Raw genomic sequence first — 27,541 nt, 5'->3', positions numbered from 1 at the left:
CATCTATTTATCACTATTAGGAGAGGCTGCCAGGCCCATTAGAACAGCTGCTCGTTAGATGCCTGTCAATCAAGGGGGAGGGGGGAACACACACCAGGCATACATCTAGTGTGAAGAACAAGTGTTTGTGATATACTGTTAGTGTGAATATTCATGTTTTTCAGAATGTGTGACTGTATATTGTCCTGGTGTTGCCTTGTGCTTGGATGTGCATGTACTTTGTGAGTGTGTGTGTGCGCCTGCGTGTGAGTGGGTATCTTTGTGTGACCATCTTTTTCTCTCTCTCTTTCTCTCACTCTGCATCAGGATGGCCTCTATATTTAACTGCAGCTAGCTAGCAAAGTCCCAGCTTTAAATGCCTCAGGCGTCTGCCATCTGTGTGCTCGCCACCACCATATATCTAATTTATGGCTGGACTGAATGTGTAATATAGTCCCATGTATGCATAATATATCACGTGATCATATATGTAAGAGGTGTGTGCAATAGATGTTAAGTCTCAGCCACTGTCCCTCCATCAGTCTCTCTCTCATCAGGTTTGACTGGGCTGATGAAGAGTCCAGATGTTTCTTAGACCTGGTTAAAAGATCCAAATGCAGGCATAATGCCAGATGTCTCATTAGGCAAATTTGATTAGGTTGCTCATTTAAAATTCTGAATGAGGCGGTTCCATATGTATGAAAGTATGGGAGGGTACGTGTGTGTGCGTTCATTTGCATTTGAGGCACTCTATATAAGTATTTGCATGTGTATGTATATATTACAGTATGCCCATGTGTGTGTGTGGGGGCTTGTTTGTGTGTTGTCTGTGTATGTGGTAGTGGTACCATGTGTCTGTGTATGGTAATACATGTGCTTGTATAAGGACCTGTCTGCTCCACTGTTCACGCTTTAGCATCAAAGTGTTCTAATGTGCAGATGTCTATAATGCTGTCTTTACAGTATGCCAACATACAACATATAATTTCACATTTCAGCATCCTAAAGCATGGCAAAAAGAATGCAGATGAAAAGGACAAAATGAAGTTAAAAACAGAGTACATATTACACAAAAACAGAGTACATATTACACACAACATAATACAATCTTATCAACTGTCATTTCATTATAGCTGTTAATTCAGGCATCTCAACACATTTCTCTCCCTTTCTCAACATCCTTATGCACTTATGAGCTCCACTGTTATCATGCTTGACTACTGCAACCCAGAGGAAACCGACAAAAGAGATGTGGTACTGCAACCTAGTGGTCAACATGGAAAATACATCAACAGTGTTCTAACCATGGAGGCAGCCTGCTGAGAGCCTCCATGCTTTGCCCCAATTTGACCATTTAATTGGCCCCATTGAGAGTAATTTCTCTAAGGAATGACAATAAAAATACTACAAATGTCACAATTTGCAACACTCATTGGAAATATCTTCCACAAGCTGGTAGAGCACGGCGCTTGTAACGCCAAGGTAGTGGGTTCGATCCCCGGGACCACCCATACACAAAAAAAAAATGTATGCACGCATGACTGTAAGTCGCTTTGGATAAAAGCGTCTGCTAAATGGCATATTATATTATTATATTATTAAACAATTTAAAGCACATTATCATATTACCCAAATTCAGCCTAATCAGACCATTATCTTCATGTCTTATTGGGTGGAATTCAATGCAACTGAAACCAGGAATTGTAAAATAAAATGTTTTGCATAACAAGTTTGCATTACAATATTGAGAAGGCGACTCCATGTTTGCCAGCTAAGTGTTTGCGGTAAAGCCCAGGGTCCTAGACAGACTGGCTCCTCTGTTTCATCTCTCTGGCTTCATCACTCTGGCTTCAGTCTCCCACTGGCAGCCCAGTCCTCTCTGACCTCTGCTGACCCATCTGTGTGTCTGTCCGGTCTTCCAGCTCTACTGGCCTGGCGCAGAGTGCCTCATGGACCCTGTGGAGACTAACCTGAGTCCTGTCTCTCCTTCCGAGGTGAGGCCTGGAGTTGTGCAGCTGGGGATCCTTGGCCCTCCGCTCTGCTGCCCCCCTCCTCCCTCGCCGCTACCACAACCTCTGAGATTATGTGCAGTGCCTTGGCCACAACACTAGAGGGCGCCGGTGGGGCGTCAGTTACACTTCCTGTGCCAGTTTCCGTCTCTGCATCACAGGAGTTTTCCCTGCCCTTCTCGCCATGCCCAGGTCTCCGGAGGGTCCTCCGATTTGTGGTGCGTCGTGATTGGTTGCAGTGCAGAGTGCGCCTGCGATGCCATTGGCTCAGGGATTTCTGGGCCTCGGTGCTAAGCTGGCGCGTGGCGAGACGAGGGCGGAAGCTGCTGATGTAGAAGAGAGAGGCGTACAGGGACGTCAAGTAATAACCTCCTGCAAAATAGAGAGACAGAGGTAGAGAGAGAGAGAAACAGAGACAGAAAGGGGGTTACTATACGAGTGTCCATGTGCACATACATGTTTCTGTGGGTCTGCGTGAAACGTTTGTATAATTCGTACCCTCTCCCTGCAGCTGTGTGGGGTCCAGTAGCTCCATCATGTAGTCAGTGTCCAGCTGCAGAGTGACCACATCACTACGCAGAAGCACCCAGGTCAGACAGGGCAGGAAGTCATCAGCCCCGTACACTACACCTGAGACAGAGGGGAGGAGGGAGTCAAAAGTCAAAGAACTCCAAACATCATCCTTAATAGAGAGTTTACATTTACATTTTAGTCATTTAGCAGACGCTCTTATCCAGAGCGACTTACAGGAGCAATTAGGGTTAAGTGCCTTGCTCAAGGGCACATCGACAGATTTTCCACCTAATTTCACCATACCTAAAGAAAGAGAGAGAAATACACTAACCCTAACCAACTCCATTCACTCCACATACTGAGGCTGAGGAGGTCTACCCTGCACCACCCACCTGGGTTGGCATTGGCTGTCATGCTGTGGTAGATGGTCTTGCAGACCTTGAGCATGATATGGACCTTCCTGCTGGGGGAGTAGGACTGGTGCATGGCTGACCACCTCTGCTGGATCTTCTCCAGGGTGACAGGGTCAGGGACCCCCGCCCCAGGCGTCCCTTCCAGCTCCTCCACCCCCCGGCCCTCCAGGACCCGCTGGTTCTCCCTCAGCTTCCGCAGGCTACCGTCATGGTCCCGACAGCTCTGGAGGCAGGTGTACAGGTGGGAGCTCACAGGCTTCAGGGCCACCTTGTGTAGGGAGAGCTCCAGTATGGCATCTAATGTAGATAGAGGACAGAGAGAGGGAGAGACTGAGGTGTTAGAAAACAATTCTGGAAAATTATGTAGTTGAGTGTTTGTCCGTTTTGGCTTTGTGTTTGTCCGTTTTGGCTTTGTGGTGGATAGTGAACTAAAGCTGAAAAGTTTTTTTGTATAATAGTAGTGATATTCTGTTTTCGAACACTAATTTGTTAATGCATGGACTCACCCAGCTCCCAGTTGGGTGTGTCGGCCATACTGTCTATGAAGATGTGTATCTCGGGACAGTCCAGCAGTGTCTCTCTCAGGGCAGTGAGAGCCGTACGCACCTCCTGAAGCAAATCCACACCTGTCATTCCAGGGGTAAACCCAGCCCCTAGGGTCATCTCAACGAATTCCAGCACTGCCTCTGCAAATACCCCGCCCCTCCGCTTACTGAGCTCCTGCACCCGCTTGGTCAGCCTCTTCTGTGGAGACCCCAGCCCACCAATGGCCAGGCCCACAGCCGAGAGGCGGTGCTTCACCTTGTCGGCCAACCGATACGAGGGGTGGGGGGAGTGGGAGGGGCTGGTGACCGACTCCGGCTCCTCCTCAATGCTGCTGATTGACAGCGAGTCCAGCTCCAGGGAGGGGGGACGGAGGAGGGAGGAGGGTGGTGGTTGGGAGAGCCATACATTGTCCTCAATCCAGGACACCCTGTGAGGGGACTGCGGGGCAGGGCTGAACAGGGGCTTGGGGTCTGACGGGGGCCTGGAGGTGTTAGTGCGGTCCTGGCTCCCTGTTCTGTGGAGTGACTCAATGGAAGCATCCCTACTGGGCCTCCTCAGAACCACCCCTCCTGTTGGGGTGGGGGGAGACGGGGAAGCCTGGACTACAGGAGACCCTGGAGACAAGACCAAACATATAGTGCATTCGGAAAGTATTCAGACCCCTTCCCCTTTTCCACATTTTGTTACGTTACAGCTTTATTCTAAAATGGATTAAAATATTTTTTTTCCCTCATGAATCTACACACAATACCCCATAATGACAAAGCGAAAACAGTTTTTTTTTTAATTTCTGCAAATTTATTACAAATAAAAAACCTTATTTACATAAGTATTCAGACCCTTTGCTATGAGATTCGAAATTGAGCTCAGGTGCATCCTGTTTCCATTGATCATCCTTGAGATGTTTCTACAACTTGATAGGAGTCAACCTGTGGTAAAGTAAATTGATTGGATATGATTTGGGAAGGCACACGCCTGTCTATATAAGGTCCCACAGTTGACAGTGCATGTCAGAGCAAAAACCAAGCCATGAGGTCAAAGGAATTATCCGTAGAGCTCTGAGACAGGATTGTGTCGAGGCACAGATCTGGGGAAGGGTACCAAAATATTTCTGCAGCATTGAAGGTCCCCAAGAACACAGTGGCCTCCATCATTCTTAAATGGAAGAAGTTTGGAACCACCAAGACCCTTCCTAGAGCTGGCCACCCGGCCAAACTGAGCAATCGGGGGAGAAGGGCCTTGGTTTCTCTTTGGAGATGGGAGAACCTTCCAGAAGGACAACCATCTCTGCAGCACTCCACCAAATCAGGCCTTTATGATAGAGTGGCCAGACGGAAGCCACTCCTCAGTAAAAGGCACATGACAGCCCGCTTTGAGTTTGCCAAAAGGACTCTCAGACCATGAGAAACAAGATCCTCTGGTCTGATGAAACCAAGATTGAACTCTTGGCCTGAATGCCAAGCGTCACGTCTGGAGGAAACCTGGCACCATCCCTACGGTGAAGCATGGTGGTGGCAGCATCATGCTGTGGGGATGTTTTTCAGCGGCATGGACTAGGAGACTAGTCAGGATCAAGGGAAAGATGAACGGAGCAAAGTACAGAGAGATCCTTGATGAAAACCTACTCCAGAGCACTCAGGACCTCAGACTGGGGCGAAGGTTCACCTTCCAACAGGACAACGACCCTAAGCACACAGCCAAGACAACGCAGGAGTGGCTTCGGGACAAGTCTCTGAGTGTCCTTGAGTGGCCCAGCCAGAGCCCAGCCTTGAACGCGATCGAACATCTCTGGAGAGACCTGAAAATAGCTGTGCAGCGACGCTCCCCATCCAACCTGACAGAGCTTGAGAGGATCTGCAGAGAAGAATGGGAGAAACAAATACAGGTGTGCCAAGCTTGTAGCGTCATACCCAAGAAGACTCTAGGCTGTAATCGCTGCCAAAGGTGCTTCAACAAAGTACTGAGTAAAGGGTCTGAATACCTATGTAAATGTGATATTTCATTGTATTATTATTATTTTTTTAGCAAAACAATAGAAAAAACTGTTTTTGCTTTGTCATTATGGGGTATTGTGTGTAGATTGCTGAGGGAATAAATACAATTTAATCAATTTTAGAATAAGGCTGTAACCTAACAAAATGTGGAAAAAGTCAAGGGGTCTGAATACTTTCCGAATGCACTATATCAGTTAGTCGTTGGTTGATTTTGGTTTTGGCATAATGGCTAGTGAGCTCTATGATGTCTCATTACCTCCTACAGAGAGAAGGATGATTAATGCGGTGATATTTTCACACAGACAGGATGGACAATGATAATAAAACACATTAAAAGGGTCCAATGCAGTCGTAAAAAAAAAATAAAAAAATCTCAATTACACTAAAAGGGCATTATCATAATTTTCACAATTTCACAGTATTATTCCAATCATGTTTTTGACAACACTGGGCCTTAAAAATTAAAATCACTTTACCTGGATTATCAGGACTGGAGCTGCAGGGCTCCTGCTCCAATGAAATAGCTCTCTTAGTAAGAAGGCCCGCCCCTGACCAAGGTCTCGTTGTACTCAGTCGTCTCTCATGCCTATAATTGGATGGCCGATTAACTCGCTGTGAGCTGGTTGGTTGATGCGTCAGCCAGTCATCGCCATGCTCATGGAGATAGAGTGGGTTGATGATGCACAGAGCACCATTGGCTGCTGTCAGCTATTGAACAGAAGACACAATCGAGAGGGAGCTTGACTGTGTATTGAGGCACATGAGGATCTTTCCGAAAATGTAAAATTATCATTGGAGAATGATTTGAACTTGATACAATATAATGGTTTCAGTATTAAAGGTCGTTTTTATCTCAATATCAAATCATTTCTGGGTAACAAATAAATACCTTACTGTAGTAGTTTTCCATTAAAATGGTCAAAAATAAACAAAAATAGCTTTTTAGCAAAGAAATCTTTCTCAATCAAGAATTTTGCTAGGATTGTCTGGGAGAGGTCTGAGTTGGGAGGGGAAGGGCACTAAAGTGGAGGACGGGGGCCTAATGGGAGAGAGGTTATTGGCAGAGGTTTGGAACTCTCTTTGTGATTGGTCTATTACACATTATACTGCCTGGAGATGTCACCAGGCAAGCCAAAACTCCACCCATGCATCCTGTGTATGGGAGCCAGCAACTATCAGGAAATAACACTAACAATGTTTCCTTCCACAGTTTTTATGTGAGTAAAGTCATACCGTATAAAAAAAAAAGTAACGACAGCTGTGATGGAAACAGGAAGTTCCGGTACAACCTTTAAAATGCAGAGAGATCATTCTTTCGACATAGTGGATTTTTTTTGTGTCTGTAAAATTAATTATGCGAGAAATGGCGGTGAAAACGCCTTTATACGCAAATATTGATATTATAACTTTCATATTGAAGTAAACTTGTAGTCACATACAGTTGAAGTCGGAAGTTTACATACACCTAAGCCAAATACATTTAAACTCAGTTTTTCACAATTCCTGGCATTTAATCCTAGTACAAATTCCCTGTCTTAGGTCACTTAGGATCACCACTTTATTTTAAGAATGTGAAATGTCAGAATAATAGTAGAGAGTGTCACGGTTTCGGCCGAGGCTGCTCCTCCTCCTGGTTCGGGCAGGCTTCGGCGGTCGTCGTCTCCGGAGTACTAGCTGCCACCGATCTATGTTTCATGTTCGTTTGGTTTGGTCTTGATGTTGTACACCTGTGTCTAGTTAGTCCTCGTTAGTGTTCTATTTAGTTCTCGTTGTGTGTGTCTGTGTTTGTGTGTGATTGTTTCGCTGTCGTGTTTGTGCGCTACTGTTGCCTTGTGCATTTCGTATTTTCCTCCTCTGTGTTAGGAGGTTATTTACGCACTGTTTTGTGCGCCTTTTGGTTTTCGCCTGTGTGCGGACTTTCTCGCCTCCGGGCGTTTGACTCGTTATTTTGAGTGTGCTTTTCACTAAAGTCTATTGGACTTATTTTCTGCGTCCTGCATCTGATTCCTGCACCACACCCACCTACAGCACCCACTGACAGAATCACACACCATAATGGAATCAGCAGGATCGGCCGTGACACCTGTGTCGCTCGAGGAGCATATCCATTGGCAAGATGGCCAGATAAGACAACTGGAGACCGCTCTACAGGACGTGATCAACACCCTGCACCGATGGGAAGCCAGCAGGGTACCCACACCTCCACCTACCCTGCCCACCCCATCGGCCGGTCCACCAGTCCCATGTCCGGAACCCAGGAGGATTCGGCTCTCGCTCCCGAGGGCGTATGACGGAACAGCTGCCGGGTGTCAGGGGTTCCTCCTGCAGGTGGAGCTCTACCTGGCCACTGTACACCCGGTGCCCTCGGGACACGAGAGCGTTTCCGCCCTCATCTCCTGTCTCTCGGGAAAGGCGTTGGAGTGGGCTAACGCTGAGTGGAGGAAGATGGACGCCAACACCATCTCCTACGCCGAGTTCTCCCGCCGCTTCAAGGCCGTGTTTGACCATCCACCTGAGGGCAAAGCGGCGGGGGAGCGGCTAGTCCACTTGAGACAGGGGAGGAGGAGCGCACAGGCGTTTGCTTTAGAGTACCGGACTCTAGCGGCGGATGCAGGGTGGAATGAACGGGCTCTCATCTACCATTTTCGGTGTAGCCTCCGGGAGGACGTTCAACGAGAGTTGGCCTGCAGGGATACCCATCTGACTTTCGACCAGTTGGTTGATCTGTCCATCCGTTTAGACACCCTGCTGGCCACCCGTGGACGTCCCGAGGGGGGTCCGTCCATTCCGCCCTCCGGCACCTCCGAGCCGAGCCCTATGGAGCTCGGGGTGCCGGCGCTAGAGAACGGAGGAGGAGGAGCCCGAGGGGCCTGTCTCCTGCACCAAGTGCGGTCGTGGAGGGCACACTGCGGCCAGGTGCTGGGGAGGGTTCTCCGGGGGAGAAGACAACAGGCCACGCACTGGGGGGGCCTCCCAGGTGAGTAGACGCCCCACTTACCCAGAGCTTTCTGTTGCGCACTTTTGTATACCTGTTGGTTTTCCACAGGTTGCACCTCATTCCCAGCATAAGGCGCTAGTAGATTCAGGCGCAGCTGGGAATTTTGTTGATCGAAAGTTTTGTTTAGAGTTAGGGATCCCTCTCCTACCTGTTGACAAACCTTTTCCCGTTCATGCCTTAGATAGCCGCCCGTTGGGGTCGGGGTTGATCAGGAAGTCACAGCGCCACTTAGGATGTGTGCGCAGGGGGTCATGAAGAGACTATACAGCTGTATCTGATCGACTCTCCTGCGTACCCAGTGGTGCTGGGAATTCCCCTGGTTAGCACCCATAACCCTGCTATTTCGTGGCAACAGAGGGCTCTCGATGGGTGGTCTGTTCAGTGTGAGGGCGATGTCTGGGTGTTTCCGTGGGGGCGACTTCGGTGGAAAGTCCAAACCAAGTGCCCGCACTGCACATTCCGCCTGAATATGGGGATTTAGCTCTTGTGTTTAGCAAAACTAGGGCGACGCAGTTGCCTCCCCATAGACAGGGGGATTGTGCGATTGATCTCAGGCAGGAGCAGCGCTCCCACGGAGCCATGTGTATCCTTTGTCTCAAGAGGAGAGAAAAGATATGGAGACTTACATAGCCGAATCTTTGAGACAGGGATACATTCGGCCTTCCACTTCCCCCCGCCTCTTCGAGTTTCTTTTTGTGAAAAAGAAAGATGGAGGGTTGCGCCCGTGCATTGATTACCGTGGTCTCAATCAGATTACTGTGAAATACAGTTATCCACTCCCCTCTGATTGCAACCATGACGGAGTCATTGCATGGGGCGCGGTTTTCACAAAATTGGATCTCAGGAGCGCGTATAACTTGGTGCGCATTAGGGAGGGCGATGAATGGAAAACAGCGTTTAGTACCACGTCAGGTCATTTCGAATATCTTGTCATGCCATATGGGTTGATGAATGCTCCATCAGTCTTTCAATCCTTCGTAGATGACATTTTCCGGGATATGCAGGGACAAGGGGTGGTCGTGTACATTGATGATATTCTGGTGTACTCGTCTACCCGAGCCGAGCATGTAACCCTGGTGCGACGTGTATTGAGGAGGCTGTTGGAGCACGACCTATATGTCAAGGCAGAGAAATGTCTGTTTTTCCAGGAGTCGGTCTCCTTTTTTGGGTTATCGGTTGTCCGCGTCAGGGGTGAGAATGGAGGTGGATCGTGTGTCCGCTGTGCGTAATTGGCAAACTCCAACCACTGTAAAAGAGGTGCAGCAGTTCTTGGGCTTTGCGAATTACTACCGGAGGTTTATCCGGGGTTTTGGACAGGTGGCAGCTCCCATCACGTCCCTTCTGAAAGGGGGTCCGGTGCGCCTGCAGTGGTCAGCTGATGCGGACAGGGCCTTTGGGAGACTGAAGGACCTGTTTACGTCGGCTCCGGTGCTGGCGCATCCGGATCCCACAATTCCCTTTCAGGTTGAGGTGGACGCGTCTGAGGCTGGTATAGGGGCCGTGCTCTCTCAACGGTCCGGCTCGGCACCTAAACTCCGCCCCTGTGCCTTTTACTCCAAAAAGCTCAGCCCGGCGGAGCGTAACTATGACGTTGGGGACAGGGAGCTGTTAGCTGTAGTTCAGGCCCTTAAGGTGTGGAGGCATTGGCTTGATGGGGCTCAACACCCTTTCCTCATTTTGACTGACCATCGGAACCTGGAGTACATCCGGGCAGCGAGGAGACTGAACCCTCGCCAGGCTCGATGGAGTATGTTTCTCACCAGGTTCGTATTTAAAATCACGTACATCCCTGGGTCCCAGAATGGCAAGGCAGATGCACTGTCCCGGCGGTATGACACGGAGGAGAGGTCCGTTGAGCCTACTCCCATACTACCGGAGTCTTGCCTTGTGGCACCGGTGGTGTGGGAGGTCGATGCCGAGATCGAGCGAGCGTTGCGTACCCGACCCCAGCCCTCCACAATGTCCTGAGGGTCGGAAGTACGTTCCGCTCGAGATTCGGGATCGACTCATCTACTGGGCTCACACGTCACCCTCCTCTGGACATCCGGGTATTGGCCGGACAGTGCATTGCCTTAGCACTAAATACTGGTGGCCTACTTTGGCTAGGGATGTGAGGGTTTACGTCTCCTCCTGCTCAGTGTGCGCCCAGTGTAAGGCGCCCCGACATCTGCCCAGGGGTAAGTTACAGCCCCTACCCGTTCCACAACGACCATGGTCCCACCTCTCGGTGGATTTTGTAACAGACCTTCCCCTCTCTCAGGGGAATACCACCATCCTGGTCGTTGTGGACCGGTTCTCTAAGGCCTGTCGTCTTCTCCCTATGTCGGGTCTTCCTACTGCCCTACAGACCGCTGAGGCCCTATTTACCCACGTCTTCCGGCATTACGGGGTCCCCGAGGATATAGTGTCTGATCGAGGCCCCCAATTTACCTCCCGTGTGTGGAGAGCGTTTATGGAGCGTTTGGGGGTCTCGGTTAGCCTTACCGATCCCCGGGACCACCCATACACAAAAATGTATGCACGCATGACTGTAAGTCGCTTTGGATAAAAGCGTCTGCTAAATGGCTTATTATTATTATTACCTCGGGGTACCACCCGGAGAGTAACGGGCAGGTAGAACGTGTCAACCAGGATGTGGGTATGTTTCTGAGGTCGTATTGCCAGGACCGGCCTGAGGAGTGGGCGCGTTACATTCCCTGGGCCGAGATGTCCCAGAACTCTCTCCGCCACTCCTCTACTAACCTAACCCCTTTCCAATGTGTATTAGGTCACCAGCCGGTTCTGGCACCGTGGCAGCAGAGCCAGATCGAGGCCCCTGCGGTGGATGATTGGATGAGGTGCTCGGAAGAGACGTGGAACGCTGCCCACGTCCACCTGCAGCGGGCCGTCCTTCGTCACAAGGCGAGCGCCGATCTCCACCGCAGTGAGGGGCCGGTGTACGCACCCGGAGATCGAGTCTGGCTCTCTACCAGAAACCTACCCCTCTGCCTGCCCTGCCGGAAGCTGGGTCGGCGGTTTGTGGGGCCCTTTAAAGTCCTGAGAAGATTGAACGAGGTGTGTTATAGGTTACATCTACCTGTTGAATATAAGAATATTAACCCCTCGTTCCATGTGTCTCTTCTCAGGCCGGTGGTAGCTGGTCCACTCCAGGACAATGAGGTAGGAGAGACTCCTCCGCCCCCATTGGACATCGAGGGGGCTCCGGCGTACACCGTTCGGTCCATCTTGGACTCCAGACGCCGGATGGGGGGTCTCCAGTATCTCGTGGAGTGGGAGGGGTACGGCCCGGAGGAGCGGTGCTGGGTGCCGCGGAGGGACATCCTAGACCCATCTCTCCTGTCGGAGTTCCACCGGGACCATCCCGCGCGCCCTGCTCCGCGTCCTCCTGGTCGTCCCCGAGGCCGGGGTCGGCGCACGGCTGGAGCCGCGCGTCAAGGGGTGGGGTACTGTCACGGTTTCGGCTGAGGCTGCTCCTCCTCCTGGTTCGGGCAGGCTTCGGCGGTCGTCGTCTCCGGAGTACTAGCTGCCACCGATCTATGTTTCATGTTCGTTTGGTTTGGTCTTGATGTTGTACACCTGTGTCTAGTTAGTCCTCGTTAGTGTTCTATTTAGTTCTCGTTGTGTGTGTCTGTGTTTGTGTGTGATTGTTTCGCTGTCGTGTTTGTGCGCTACTGTTGCCTTGTGCATTTCGTATTTTCCTCTGTGTTAGGAGGTTATTTACGCACTGTTTTGTGCGCCTTTTGGTTTTCGCCTGTGTGCGGACTTTCTCGCCTCCGGGCGTTTGACTCGTTATTTTGAGTGTGCTTTTCACTAAAGTCTATTGGACTTATTTTCTGCGTCCTGCATCTGATTCCTGCACCACACCCACCTACAGCACCCACTGACAGAGAGAATGATTTATTTCAGCTTTTATTTCTTTCATCACATTCCCAGTGGGTCAGAAGTTTACATACACTCAATTAGTATTTAGTAGCATTGCCTTTAAATTGTTTAACTTGGGTCAAACGTTTCGGGTAGCATTCCACAAGCTTCCCACAATAAGTTGGGTGAATTTTGACCCATTCCTCCTGAGAGAGCTGGTGTAACTGAGTCAATTTGTAGGCCTCGCACATGCTTATTCAGATCTGCCCACAAATGTTCTATAGGATTGAGGTCAGGGCTTTGTGATGGCAACTCCAATACCTTGAATTTGTTGTCCTTAAGCCATTTTGCCATAACTTTGGAAGTATGCTTGGGGTCATTGTCCATTTGGAAGACCCATTTGCAACCAAGCTTTAACTTCCTGACTGATGTCTTGAGATGTTGCTTCAATATATCCACATAATTTTCCTTCCTCATGATGCCACATATTTTGTGAAGTGCACCAGTCCCTCCTGCAGCAAAGCACCCCAACAGCATGATGCTGCCACCCCCGTGCTTCATGGTTGGGATGGTGTTCTTCGGCTTGCAAGCCACCCCCTTTTTCCTCCAAACATAACGATACTTTTGTACCGGTTTCCTCCAGCATCTTCACAAGGTCCTTTGCTGTTGTTCTGGGATTGATTTGCACTTTTCGCACCAAAGTAAGTTCAACACTAGGAGACAAAACGCGTCTCCTTCCTGGGCGGTATGACGGCTGCGTGGTCCCATGGTGTTTATACTTGCGTTCTATTGTTTGTACAGATGAACGTGGTACCTTCAGGCATTTGGAAATTGCTCCCAAGGATGAACCAGACTTGTGGAGGTCTACAATTTTTCTTTTGAGGTCTTGGCAGATTTATTTTGATTTTCCCATGATGTCAAGCAAAGAGGCACTGAGTTTGAAGGTAGGCCTTGAAATACATCCACAGGTACACCTCCAATTGACTCAAATGATGTCAATTAGCCTATCAGAAGCTTCTAAAGCCATGACATAATTTTCTGGAATTTTCCAAGCTGTTTAAATGCACAGTCAACTTAGTGTATGTAAACTTCTGACCCACTGGAATTGTAATACAGTGAATTATAAGTGAAATAATCTGTCTGTGAACAATTGTTGGAAAAATTACTTGTGTCATGCACAAAGTAGATGTCCTAACCGACTTGCCAAAACTATAGTTTGTTAACAAGAATTTTGTGGAGTGGTTGAAAAATGAGTTTTAATGACTCCAACCTAAGTATATGTAAACTTCTGACTTTAACTGTATGTGGTCCTCCCACAATGACTCTGGAAACCATGCAGTTTATTAGGCTACAGATAAAATAAGTTATGATGAACTTCACAGGGTGGTGAAAGTGCACGATGATGAGCTTGATGCTCCTTTCCAATAAATATCGAGGGTCTTATTCTGGTGACATGATGATCAATGCTTGACTGCCATTTGACAAATAAAAACATACTCGCTCTTATCCATAATAATCTCATCATGTAGACTACCACAGTCTCTGCGAGCTGTTGGATATTGCGCACATGCCAAGACCAAAGTAGGCATATTTGCTATTTAACGCAACAATTTTTGTGACAAAACTATCGATAGAGTTGAAAATGTGATGGAAGCACATTGAACTTTAGATTTTTATTCTGTAAATGAAAACTTAAGCGAAAAAGTACATTGTGTGCACTATGTCATCGCACACTGATTTCTATTCACAACAAGTCAGTTTGGTGGAAACACACCACTGGTGGGAAAATGCACATATTTTCTTGATGCAGATTCTAGAATATTCGCTAATTGGATGGAAACCTAGCTACTGATATAATTTCTTCACACTTTTACAGTGTTAGCTTCTTCAGCTGATGTACAATATGATATCAAAACACAAGAAAAACATAATTTTGACTGCACTGGGCCTTTAAAACCTATATAGATTTGAAAAAGGAAATACAGTATTAAAATGTAAGATATTCGACTGAAGAGCAAAAGGAGTCGTGACGTCAGTCTGAACTGAGGTACACCTCAACTCATCTATGATGCTGAGAGTGACACTTGACTGGGATAACATTACAAAGCACTAGGAAAACCTCGGAGCAGACCTCTGCTTTTCAATGTGAATCACATGTCAAACCATGGCAACACATCCACTAGAGTGGTTCTCTAACTACGTCATGTTAAAGCAGAATACAACATAGTGAATACCCTATTTATACAAAAGTATGTGGACACCCCTTCAAATTAGTGGATTCGGCTATTTCAACCACACCTGCTGCTGACAGGTGTATAAATTCGAGCACACAGCAATGCAATCTCCAAAGACAAACATTTGCAGTACAATGGCCTTACTGAAGAGCTCAGTGACTTTCAACGTGGCACCGTCATAGGATGCCACTTTCCAACAAGTCAGTTCGTCCAATTTCTGCCCTGCTAGAGCTGCCCTGGTCAACTGTAAGTGCTGTTATTGTGAAGTGGAAACGTGTAGGAGCAACATCGGCTCAGCAGTGAAGTGGTAGGCCACGCAAGCTCACAGAACAGGACCGCCGAGTGCTGAAGCGCGTAGTGCAACCATCTGTCCTCGGTTGCAACACTCACAACAGAGTTCCAAACTGCCTCTGGAAGCAACGTCAGCACAAGAACTGTTCGTCAGGAGCTTCATGAAATGGGTTTCCATGGCCGAGCAGCCGCACACAAGCCTAAGATCACCATGAGCAATTCCAAGCGTCGGCTGGAGTGGTGCAAAGCTCGCTGCCATTGGACTCTGGAGCAGTGGAAACACGTTCTCTGGAGTGATGAATCATGCTTCACCATCTGGCAGTCCGATGGACGAATCAGGTTTGGCGGATGCCAGGAGAACACTACCAGCCCGAATGCATAGTGCCAAAGTTTGGTGTAGGAGGAATAATGGTCTGGGGCTATTTTCATGGTTCGGGCTAGGCCCCTTAGTTCCAGTGAAGAGAAATCTTAACGCTACAGCATACAATGTCATCCTAGATGATTCTGCGCTTCCAACTTTATGGCAACAGTTTGGGGAAGGCCCTTTCCTGTTTCAGCATGACAATTACCCCGTGAACAAAGCGAGGTCCATACAGAAATGGTTTGTCGAGATCGGTGTGGAATATTTCTTTTTATTTATTTCAAAAATGTTCTCCCTAATTTCGTGATATCGAATTGGTAGTTACAGTCTTGTCACATCGCTGCAACTCCCCTACGGACTCGGGAGAGGTGAAGGTCGAGAGCCATGCATCCTCTGAAACAAGACCCTGCCAAGCCACACTGCTTCTTGACACACTGCTCACTTAACCCGGAAGCCAGCCGCACCAATGTGTCTGAGGAAACACCATCCAGCTTGAGACCGAAGTCAGCTTGCAGGTGCCCGGCCCGCCACAAGGAGTCGCTAGAGCGCGATGGGACAAGGAAATCCCGGCCGGCCAAATCCTCCCCTAACCCGGACGACGCTGGGCCAATTGTGCGCCGCCTCATGGGTCTCCCGGTCACGGCCGGCTGTGACACAGCCTGGGATCGAACCCGAGTCTGTAGTGACGCCTCAAGTACTCCGATGCAGTGCCTTATACCGCTGCGCCACTTGGGAGGCCGGTGTGGAAGAACTTGACTGGCCTGCACAGAGCCCTGACCCCAACCCCATTGAACACCTTTAGGATGAATTGGAACACTGACTGCAAGCCAGGCCTAATCGCCCAACATCAGTGCCGACCTCACTAATGCTTGTGGTTGAATGGAAGCAAGTCCCAGCAGCAATGTTCCAATATCTAGAGGAAAACCTTCCCAGAAGAGCGTAGGCTGTTATAGCAGCAAAGGGGGGACCAACTCCATATTAAAGCCCATGATTTTGGAATGAGATGTTCGACGAGCAGGTGTCCACATACTTTTGGTCATGTAGTGTAGGTCCCAACCTTTATAGACATGTTATGAAGCTATGAATACTGCTGATTACCTGTATGGTGCACATGGCAGTACTAGGAGCCCTCTGAGTCATGTGATCAGGCTGGAGGTCAGTGGTGGGACACAGCCAGGACTCTATATACAAACAGATACACAAAAAGAGAGGGAGGAAAGGAGATCAAACATTAGAATGATGAGATGGTAGTCGTCAAGAGGAGGTAGAGTAAGAAGAGGAGCACATAGAGGATGAGACGTTTGATATGAAGTGACTAGGATGGATGACAAGGAGATAGTTGTGCAGGAGGAGTGAAAGGAAGATGATAAGTGGAAGAGAGCGTGGGTGAGGAAGAGGAGAGATGAAGAGGGTGAATTCAGACTTACTGGGACCCAGCTGGGACAGACTGCTGGACTGTGGCTGATCTGATACACTATAGAGCCACGGAGGGATGAACAGACACACTGGCAACACGTCCCTGAGAGAGAGAAAGAGAGAGATAGAGAGACAGACAGACAGAGAGAGATAGAGAGATATGGAGCGAGAGAGAGAGAGAAAGAGTGAGACAGATAGAGATAGAGACAGACGATCAAAACCTTAGAAAAACCTTGACAAAGTATAGGCTCAGTCTTGCCATTGAGAAGGGTAGACACAGGAAAACCTGGCTCCCTGTAGAGGAAAGGCTGTGCAACCACTGCACCACAGCAGAACCTGAGACAGAGCTGCATTTCCTGACAAAATGTCAAAAATATAAAACAATTAGAGAGTGTAATTTCCCCAAATTTGACACCCTTATTCAAGGTTTCAAAGACCTCTCTGCTGAGAATAGGCTACCTGTCCTGTTGGGGGAGGACGCAGAGAGCTGTGGGTTGGCAGCGCACTACATTGCTGCCTGCCATAAGATGAGGGACAGTGTCTGACAGACCAACCAACCTGCAAATGTCCTCTATGCTTATTGTTATTGTTCAATGTATGGTAATTTTGACCCTTGATTATTGTTGTTACTGTTGTCCCATTGACAATATTGATTATTATTATTTTAATTACGTTAATATTGTAAATCTCCAAAGTAAGCTTTGGCAATATGTACATTGTTACGTCATGCCAATAAAGCAAATTGAATTGGATTGAATTGAGAGAGACAGAGAGAGAGAGAGAGAGGTAGTGTGGGCTCCTGAGTTCTTCTGCAAAAATATAGAATTAGAGTTAGATAGACTTGAATTTTTTCACAAGGATTTATACAGGATACTAACCTCAACATTAAAACCTTCAATCAAAATCTAATTTCCATACCTAAAACCTTGATTTTTGACAAAATTACCTGAATGGACTATTACTACCAAGGACTATAAAGAAAAAAAACGTATACCAAACCAAAACCTGCAGAAGAAACACAGCGGAACCTGGAAATACCATCCAACACCAAACTGAGTGAGTAATGTTCAGTCTGAACCTACTTCTGAAGTAAAAGGCAATAATCTCTAGGTCATTTTGTTATATAAAGCTTAATAAGTAAGGCTACTAAGCTACAATGGCAGGAGAGTTCCTTCTTCCACTTTCCCCAACGCACAAGTGGTTATCTCCACCCTGCTACCACGAAAATACGTTCACCCTGCCACCATACAGCAGGTGAATACAAGCATTTCGCGAGACTGTGCCTCAAAACCTAATGTCTACCTGGCCAACCACTCCACCCTGGACTTGAACAGCCTTTACGACCAGGTCCACCTCTACAAGGCAGCGATCCCAACTTTTGCCAGGACCCTGAAGGACGTCACCCTCAACCGTAGCCCCAGCACCTCACACAGGAGCAACAGAGCAACGGACACCCCGCCTAGACCAGTGAGACACCCTCCCAGACCTGCAAGACCTCCTCCTGAAGGACCTGCACACAAAAACAACACTAGACACTATGGAACACAAAGCTTTTACTATCTCATCCTGGAATATACAAGGTCTGAGGTCATCTGCCTTTGGCCTAAAGAGCAGGAACGCAGACTTCATCAAAGAAATTGGAAATACAGACATTGTCATCCTACAAGAAACATGGCATAAAGGAGACGGACCCACTGGTTGCCCTCTAGGTTACAGAGAGCTGGTAGTCCCATCCACCAAACTACCAGGTGTGAAACAGGGAAGGGACTCAGGGGGTATGCCAATTTGGTATAGAGCAGACCTAACCCACTCTATTACATTTGTCAAAACAGGAACATTTTACATCTGGCTTCTCAACAGAGAAAAATTTCCTCATGTGTGCTACCTTTATCCCCCCAATAGAATCCCCATACTTTAACGATGACAGCTTCTCCATCCTAGACGGGGAGATCAACCATTTCCAAACCAGGGACATGTACTTGTCTGTGGCGACCTAAATGCCAGAACTGGACAAGAACCTGACATCCTCAGCACACAGAGGGACAAACACCTACCTGGAAGTGACAGCATTCCTTCCCCCATATGCCCCCCTAGACACAATTACGACAACATAACCAACAAAAACGGGTCACAACTCCTGCAGTTCTGTCGGACGCTGGGTATGTACATAGTCAATGGTAGGCTTCGAGGGGACTCCTACGACAGGTACACATATAGCTCATGTCTTGGCAGTAGTACTGTAGACTACTTTATCACGGACCTCAACCCAGGGTCTCAGTGTTCACTGTCAGTCCACTGACACTCCTATCAGATCACAGCAAATTAGTAGTGTGGAAATCTACCAAAAAACTATTAGGCAACAACAAATTCAATCCCTTCTAGACAATTTCCTGGACAAAATGTTTCACTGTAATAATGAAGGTGTAAACTTGGCAGTAGAAAACCTAAACAGTATATTTGACCTCTCAGCTTCCCTATCAAATCTAAAAATTTCAAGCAGACAACCTAAGAAAATTAACAACAATTACAAATGGTTTGATGAAGAATGCAAAAACCTAAGAAAGAAATTGAGAAACCAAAAACATAGAGACCCAGAAAACCTGAGCCTACGCCTTCACTATAGTGAATCACTAAAATAATACAGACATATACTACGGGAAAAAGAAGCAGCACGTCAGAAATCAGCTCAATGTAGTTGAACAATCTATAGAATACAAACCCTCCAACCCAAAAAGGCCTGTGTGGTTGATGGTATCCTAAATGAAATGATAAAATATACAGACCACAAATTCCAATTGGCTATACTTAAACTCTTTAACATCATCCTCGGCTCTGGCATATTCCCTAATATTTGGAACCAAGGACTGATCACCCCAATCCACAAAAGTGGAGACAAATTTGACCCCAATAACTACCTTGGGATATGCGTCAACAGCAACCTTGGGAAAATCCTCTGCATTATCATTAACAGCAGACTCGTACACACAGCAGACTGAGCAAATGTCAAATTGGCTTTTTACCAAATTACCGTACGACAGTCCACGTATTCACCCTGCACACCCTAATTGACAAACAAACAAACCAAAACAAAGGCAAAGTCTTCTCATGCTTTGTTGATTTCAAAAAAGCTTTCGACTCAATTTGGCATGAGGGCCTGCTATACAAATTGATGGAAAGTGGTGTTGGGGGGGATAACATACGACATTATAAAATCCATATACACAAACAACAAGTGTGCGATTAAACTTGGCAAAAAACAGGTATGCAGTTTAAGCCCCACCCTCTTCAACAGATATATCAACGAATTGGCGAGGGCACTAGAACAGTCTGCAGCATTCGGCCTCACCCTACTAGAATCTTAAGTCAAATGTTTACTGTTTGCTGATGATCTGGTGCTTCTGTCCCCAACCAAGGAGGGCCTACAGCAGCACCTAGATCTTCTGCACAGATTCTGTCAGACCTGGGCCCTGACAGTAAATCTCAGTAAGACTAAAATAATGGTGTTCCAAAAAAGGTCCAGTTGCCAGGACCATGAATACAAATTCCATCTAGACACCGTTGCCCTAGAGCACACAAAAAACGATACATACCTCGGCCTAAACATCAGCGCCACAGGTAACTTCCACAAAGCTATGAACGATCTGAGAGACAAGACAAGAAGGGCCTTCTATGCCATCAAAAGGAACATAAAATTCGACATACCAATTAGGATCTGGCTAAAAATACTTGAATCAGTTATAAAACTCATTGCCCTTTATGGTTGTGAGGTCTGGGGTCTGCTCACCAACCAAGAATTCACAAAATGGGACAAACACCAAATTGAGACTCTGCATGCAGAATTCCTCAGAAATATCCTCCATGTACAACGTAAAACACCAAATAATGCATGCAGAGCAGAAATAGCCCGATACCTGCTAATTATCAAAATCCAGAAAAGAGCCGTTAAATTCTACAACCACCTAAAAGGAAGCGATTCCCAAACCTTCCATAACAAAGCCATCACCTACAGAGAAATTAACCTGGAGAAGAGCCCCCTAAGCAAGCTGGTCCTGCAGCTCTGTTCACAAACACAAACAGACCCCACAGAGCCCCAGGACAGCAACACAATTAGACCCAACCAAATCATGAGAAAACAAAAAGATAATTACTTGACACATTGGAAAGAATTTACAAAAAAACAGAGCAAACTAGAATGCTATTTGGCCCTAAACAGATAGTACACAGTGGCAGAATACCTGACCACTGTGAATGACCCAAAATTGAGGAAATCTTTGACTCAAGAGAAGACAGGCTATGTGCACACTGCCCACAAAATGAGGTGGAAACTGAGTTGCACTTCCTAACTTCCTGCCAAATGTATGACCATATTAGAGACATATTTCCCTCAGATTACACAGACCCACAAAGAATTCGAAAACAAATCCAGTTTTGATAAAATCCCATATCTACTGGGTGAAATACCACAGTGTGCAATCAAAGCAGCACGATTTGTGACCTGTTGCCACAAGAAAAGGGCAACCAGTGAAGAACAAACACCATTGTAAATACAACCTATATTTATGTTTATTTATTTTCCCTTTTGTACTATTTAAAACATCATTACAACACTGTATATAGACATAATGACACTTGAAATGTCTTTATTATTTTGGAACTTTTGTGAGTGTAATGTTTCTGTTAATTTTTTATTGTTTATTTCACTTTGGTTTATTATCTACTTCACTTACTTTGGCAATGTAAACATATGTTTCCCATGCCAATAAAGACCCTTGAATTGAATTGAATTGAGAGAGAGAGAAAGAGAGAGAGAGAGAGAGAGAGAGAGAGAGAGAGAGAGAGAGAGAGAGAGAGAGAGAGAGAGAGAGAGAGAGAGAGAGAGAGAGAGAGAGAGAGAGAGAGCGAGAGAGAGAGAGAGAGAGAGAGAGAGATATGGAGTGAGAGAGAGAGAGAGAGAGCAAGAGAGAGATATGGAGTGAGAGAGAGATATGGAGTGAGAGAGAGAGCGAGAGAGAGAGAGAAAGTGAGAGAGAAAGAGAAGTTAATGATATATATCAGATGCAAAACTGATAAATACTGTAGTTAGTATATATACCGTAGGTTGTTGTAACTCACCTGCTCAGAGAGTAGAAGACCACTAACTGAGCCAGATCAGAGAAGCCTAAATATGACTGAGATAGCTGATAAACTGAGAGACAAGAAGAGAGAGGTTATTATAAGACGTACAACAAACTAAGAACTTGAGATTAACCTTAAAAATAGGGAAGCATGAAGTGCGGCTGTTGAGGTTCTGGTCAGTAAAGAATGCATGTGTGCGTGTTTGTCTGTGTGTCCTGCCTACCTGCACCAATGTGTTGTATGGGGTTGTCTCTGACATGTCCACTCCCTCCTCCAGTGGACACACACAGCAGGATGGGCTGGGAGGCAGAGTCCCTCAACACCAGGAAGCTCTGTGAAAGGAGAGAGAGGTGATGAGAAGCCTCATTACACTGTGTTTGGGCGTTAGGAAACAGTGATTCTGCAGAGCAGCTTCACAGAAAAGGACAAGATGGACTTACTCATTTTTCTGTAGATCAGTCATTCAAGGCCTACAGAAGTGAGCAAGTCAGGCTAGCCTCACACCAACGCTAACTAAGTGGCAGAGAATGTGCAAGCGCAAATAATACACACACATTCAAATACACGTACGCACCAAAAGCTCACAGCGAAATAAGTGAGCACGCACACACACATACACACGCAATAGGGCTACAGACACATCACAGGAAGTGGGTTTGATGAACAGTGTGTTCAGGAATAGATACCTAACTGTGATAGTGAGAGACACATTGGTATGTTCACTTTGAGTCAAGTCAAAAACAAACTATAGGCAGCAGCAGTTTGATGCAACGCAAGCTACAGTTGAAGTCGGAAGTTTACATACACTTAGGTTGGAGTCATTAAAACTTGTTTTTCAACCACTCCACAAATGTCTTGTTAACAAACTATAGTTTTGGCAAGTCGGTTAGGACATCTACTTTGTGCATGATACAAGTAATTTTTCCAACAATTGTTTACAGACGGATTATTTCACTTATAATTCACTGTATCACAATTCCAGTGGGTCAGAAGTTGACTGTGCCTTTAAACAGCTTGGATAATTCCAGAAAATGATGTCATGGCTTTAGAAGCTTCTGATAGGCTAATTGACATCATTTGAGTCAATTGGAGGTGTACCTGTGGATGTATTTCAAGGCCTACCTTCAAACTCAGTGCCTCTTTGCTTGACATCATGGGAAAATCAAAATAAATCTGCCAAGACCTCAAAAGAAAAATTGTAGACCTCCACAAGTCTGGTTCATCCTTGGGAGCAATTTCCAAATGCCTGAAGGTACGATGTTCATCTGTACAAACAATAGTACGCAAGTATAAACACCATGGGACCACGCAGCCGTCATACCGCTCAGGAAGGAGACGCGTTCTGTCTCCTAGAGATGAACGTACTTTGGTGCGAAAAGTGCAAATCAATCCCAGAGCAACAGCAAAGGACCTTGTGAAGATGCTGGAGGAACGTATCTATATCCACAGTAAAACGAGTCCTATATTGACATAACCTGAAAGGCCGCTCAGCAAGGAAGAAGCCACTGCTCCAAAACCGCCATAAAAAAGCCAGACTACGGTTTGCAACTGCACATGGGGACAAAGATCATACTTTTTGGAGAAATGTCCTCTGGTCTGATGAAACAAAAATAGAATTGTTTGGCCATAATGACCTTCGTTATGTTTGGTGGAAAAAGGGGGTTACTTGCAAGCCGAAGAACACCATCCCAACCACGAAGTACAGGGGTGGCAGCATCATGCTGTGGGGGTGCTTTGCTGCAGGAGGGACTGGTGCACGTCATAAAATAGATGGCATCATGAGGAAGGAAAATGAGGTGGATATATTGAAGCAACATCTCAAGACATCAGTTAGGAAGTTAAAGCTTGGTCGCAAATGGGTCTTCCAAATGGACAATGACCACAAGCATACTTCCAAAGTTATGGCAAAATGGCTTAAGGACAACAAAGTCAAGATATTGGAGTCGCCATCACAAAGCCCTGACCTCAATCCTATAGAACATCTGTGGGCAGATCTGAAAAAGCGTGTGCGAGCAAGGAGGCCTACAAACTGACTCAGTTACACCAGCTCTCTCAGGAGGAATGGGCCAAAATTCACCCAACTTATTGTGGGAAGCTTGTGGAAGGCTACCCGAAAAGTTTGACCAAAGTTAAACAATTTAAAGGCAATGCTACCAAATACTAATTGAGTGTATGTAAACTTCTGACCCACTGGGAATGTGATGATCCTAACTGACCTAAAACAGGGAATTTTTACTAGGATTAAATGTCAGGAATTGTGAAAAACTGAGTTTAAATGTATTTGGCTAAGGTGTATGTAAACTTCCGACTTCAACTGTATATTAAATATAAAGTTCTCTAAATATCAATGCATATCGTCAACTAAACCCGCAGAAGATAGATTAACTCCCCTTTGTTCACTTCATCATTCACAGTGAATACACAGTGCCTTCAGGATGTTTTCATCCCCCTTGACTTATTGCACATTTTGTTGTGTTACAGACTGAATTCAAAATGGATTAAATAAATACAAATTCTCACTGATCTACACACAATACCCCATAATCACAAAGTAAAAATATGTTTACAAATATTTTAGCACATTTATTGAAAGTATCTCATTTACATAAGTATTCACACACCTGAGCCAATAGCACCTTTGGCAGCTATTACAACTGTGAGTCGTTCTGGGTAAGTCTCTAAGAGCTTTCCACACTGGGATTGTGCAACATTTGCCCATTATTCTTTTCCAAATTCTTCAAGCTCTGTCAAATTGGTTGTTGATCATTGCTAGACAGCTATTTTCAGGTCTTGCATAGATTTTCAAGTAGACTTAAGTCAAAACTGTAACTTGGCCACTCAGGAACAATTACTGTCTTTTTGGTAAGCAACTCCAGTGTATATTTGGCCTTGTGTTTTAGGCACTTGTCCTGCTGAAAGGTGAATTAATCTCCCAGTGTCTGGTGGAAAGCAGACTGAACCAGGTTTCCCTCTAGCATTTTGCCTGTGCTTAGCTCCATTCCGTTTCTTTGTTTATTCTGAAAAACTCCCCAGTCCATAACGATTACAAGCATACCCATAACATGATGCAGCCACCACTATGCTTGGAAATATGGAGAGTAATACGCAGTAATTTGTGTATTGGATTTGCCCCAAACATAACATTTTGTATTCTGGACAAAGTTAATTGCTTTGCCACATTTTTAGCAGTATTACTTTAGTGCCTTGCTGTAAACAGGATGCATGTTTTGGAATATTTTTATTCTGTACAGGCTTCCTTCTTTTCACTCTGTCAATTAGGTTAGTATTGTGGAGTAAATGCAATGTTGTTGATCCATCCTTAGTTTTCTTCTATCACAGCCATTAACCTCTGTGACTGTTTTTAAGTCACCACTGGCCTCATGGTGAAATCCCTGAGCGGTTTCCTTCCTCTCCGGCAACTGAATTAGGAAGGACGCCTGTATCTTTGTAGTGACTAGGTGTATTGATACACCATCCAAAGTGTAATTAATAACTTCACCATGCTCAAAGGGATATTCAATGTCTGCTTTTTTTAAAATCCTATTTACTAATAGGTGCCCTTCTTTGCGAGGCATTGGAAAACCTCCCTGGTCTTTGTGGGTGAATCTGTGTTTGAAATTCACTGCTCGATTCAGGGACCTTACAGATAAGTGTATGTGTGGGGTATAGCGATGAGGTTGTCATTCAAAAATCACGTTAAACACTATTATTGCACACAGAGTGAGTTCATGCAACTTATTATGTAACTTGTTAAACAAATGTTAACTCCTGAACTTATTTAGGCTTGCCAAAACAAAGGAGTTGAATACTTATTGACTGAAGGCATTTCAGCGTATATAATTTTTTTATACATTTGTAAAAATGTCGAAAAACATAACTACACTTTGACATTATGGGGCATTGTGTGTAGGTCAATGACAAAAAATCTCTTATTTAATCCATTTAAAATTCAGGCTGTAACACAACAACATTTAGAAAAAGTCAAGGGGTGTGAATAATTTCTGAAATATAAAGTGCTTTTCTTATCCCACCAATTCAACCTAAACCCTGACATATAGTAGTTCTCACAGTGTAATAGGATGCTGTATCCAGATACTGTCTCACCATACTCACTTGTCTCAGTGGTTGATCTTGTTAAGACAGGGTCCTTAAGATAGCTGGGGTTCTTTAGCAAACCGAATATATTTTCTGCATCGATCAACTTCTACGCCACTACTCAGTCTGCTCCTCTTTCTTTCAGTCCATCTGTATCTCTCCTTTCTTATTCTCTCACACATGCAGCACTTCCGCATTAATTTGCTGTTATGCTAGATAAAGGGAACTACAAGAGCAACTCGACATACTGTAAGTGTCTGCCTCCATATTTATCTGTAATATCGCATCCTGTTCACATGCTAACCCAATGTACCAAGGTGACCTGGAGGCTAGGCCTAAGGGCCTGAATGCAGAGGTCAACCATGAGGTCAGACAATAGATAGTGGCATGGGCCTACACAGTGTGTCCATCTCAAATGACACCCTATTCCCTACATAGTGCACTACTTTTGACCAGAGCCCTATGGGCCCTGGTCAAAAGTAGTGCACTATATAGGGAATAGGGTGCCATTTGGGACGGACACACTGTGACTGATGCACACAGTGATCTGTGTAAAGACAGAGGGTAGTGGGGGGGAACTCACCCCAGCAGGCCGGCCCCAGAGGGCAGCGTGGGCCCCGTCTCTATCCCAGGGGTTCCCAGGGGCCCAGGCGTCCTGACACAGTCGCAACCTGTCCAGTAGAGTCAGGGGCCTCCGCAAAACTCCATCAGTAACCTCATTCTCTGTCCTCACCGTGTCACTCACACCTCTATAGATAATGACACAACAGGGTAGTTATAGGCTCCATAATATGCTGTTACAGCATACAGGGGAGGTTTACCGGACACAGATAAAAAAAATTAAAATGCCTTTTAGTCCAGGACGACGCTTAATCTGTGTCCTGAAAACTGCCACAGAGCTCGTATAAAACTGAGATATATACCCCCCAGAGTGGGTCCCTAATAACGATCCATGGGGTGTACAAAAGATCCTCACCTGTGAGATTCATCCTTCTTATCCTGATCTTCCAATCCCCTCATCATCCCAGACTAGAGAGGATACCACAGAAACATAGTTGTGCAAAATCTACAAAATGTTTAGTGTATGCTAACTGCATATGGATTAAGATCAAATCAAATATATCAACATGAAAGATGTTTAAAAAGAACATTAGAAAAAAAGAACATTCAAATATTTGAACAAGTTATTCTGGAATGGAAGAGTGATTATATCCATCCTCAACAAACATTTAAAAGAATAGTTCACCCAAAACACATTATTTTGTAATTTTGGTGAACTAACCCTTTAAGGTTGATTTGAGAGAAACCAGCAGAGAAATAAATGTATTAAAAAGGGTTACTTACTGTTAATGGCCCCTATGGCTGCTTGTCAAAGTAGCTGCGACTTTATGTGGCTCCCCTTCAGCCTAACAGAAACTCCACAGATCTCTTCATGTTGTAACCTTGTGCCTACAGACCTGTCCTCTCACATTCTAACTATGTCGCTCAACAATTTGTGTTATCGGTGAAAATTACAGGGTAAAACATTTGTCTACTGCAGATTTCATACCTCAGCAACACAAGTATTTCGCTGTTCTGTTAGAAGTATATTTTGTGTCGATGCTTTACCTGCCTCTACCACAGTCAACTACACACCTTGACATTTGATGTTTCACTTTCACTCGCTCACTCTACTTTTATTTCTCATTCTCTCTCTCCTCCATCTCCCACCCCCTT

General features: G+C 45.9%; 1 protein-coding gene across 1 annotated transcript; it reads right to left on the bottom strand.

Annotated features, from left to right (window-relative positions):
• Positions 1-1,519: 1,519 nt before the first annotated feature.
• LOC121567516 (ras and Rab interactor 2) lies at positions 1,520-27,486 on the bottom strand. Its single transcript, XM_041877623.1, has 12 exons — positions 27,170-27,486; positions 26,802-26,854; positions 26,409-26,574; positions 21,954-22,062; positions 21,728-21,800; positions 16,627-16,718; positions 16,298-16,380; positions 5,931-6,162; positions 3,421-4,074; positions 2,894-3,211; positions 2,487-2,618; positions 1,520-2,360 (listed from the first exon to the last, which is right to left on the bottom strand). Exons 2-12 carry the CDS (start codon positions 26,846-26,848, stop codon positions 1,945-1,947), a joined length of 2,322 nt encoding a protein of 773 aa, XP_041733557.1. The 5' UTR covers positions 26,849-26,854; positions 27,170-27,486; the 3' UTR covers positions 1,520-1,944.
• Positions 27,487-27,541: the final 55 nt, after the last annotated feature.

This window comes from Coregonus clupeaformis, chromosome 6, assembly GCF_020615455.1.
Source record: "Coregonus clupeaformis isolate EN_2021a chromosome 6, ASM2061545v1, whole genome shotgun sequence".
NCBI classification, from domain to species: domain Eukaryota; kingdom Metazoa; phylum Chordata; class Actinopteri; order Salmoniformes; family Salmonidae; genus Coregonus; species Coregonus clupeaformis.
The sequence above is the reverse complement of the archived record's forward strand: the minus strand, read 5'-3'. Positions and strand labels throughout refer to the sequence as shown.

Coding starts and splice junctions, on each gene's coding strand:
- LOC121567516 (XM_041877623.1), bottom strand. CDS start 26,848: ATGATGAGGGGATTGGAAGATCAGGATAAGAAGGATGAATCTCACAG. Junction 21,801..21,953: donor CATACAACACATTGGTGCAG/GTAGGCAGGACA, acceptor CTTGTCTCTCAG/TTTATCAGCTATCTCAGTCA. Junction 4,075..5,930: donor CTCCAGTCCTGATAATCCAG/GTAAAGTGATTT, acceptor TCTTGTCTCCAG/GGTCTCCTGTAGTCCAGGCT.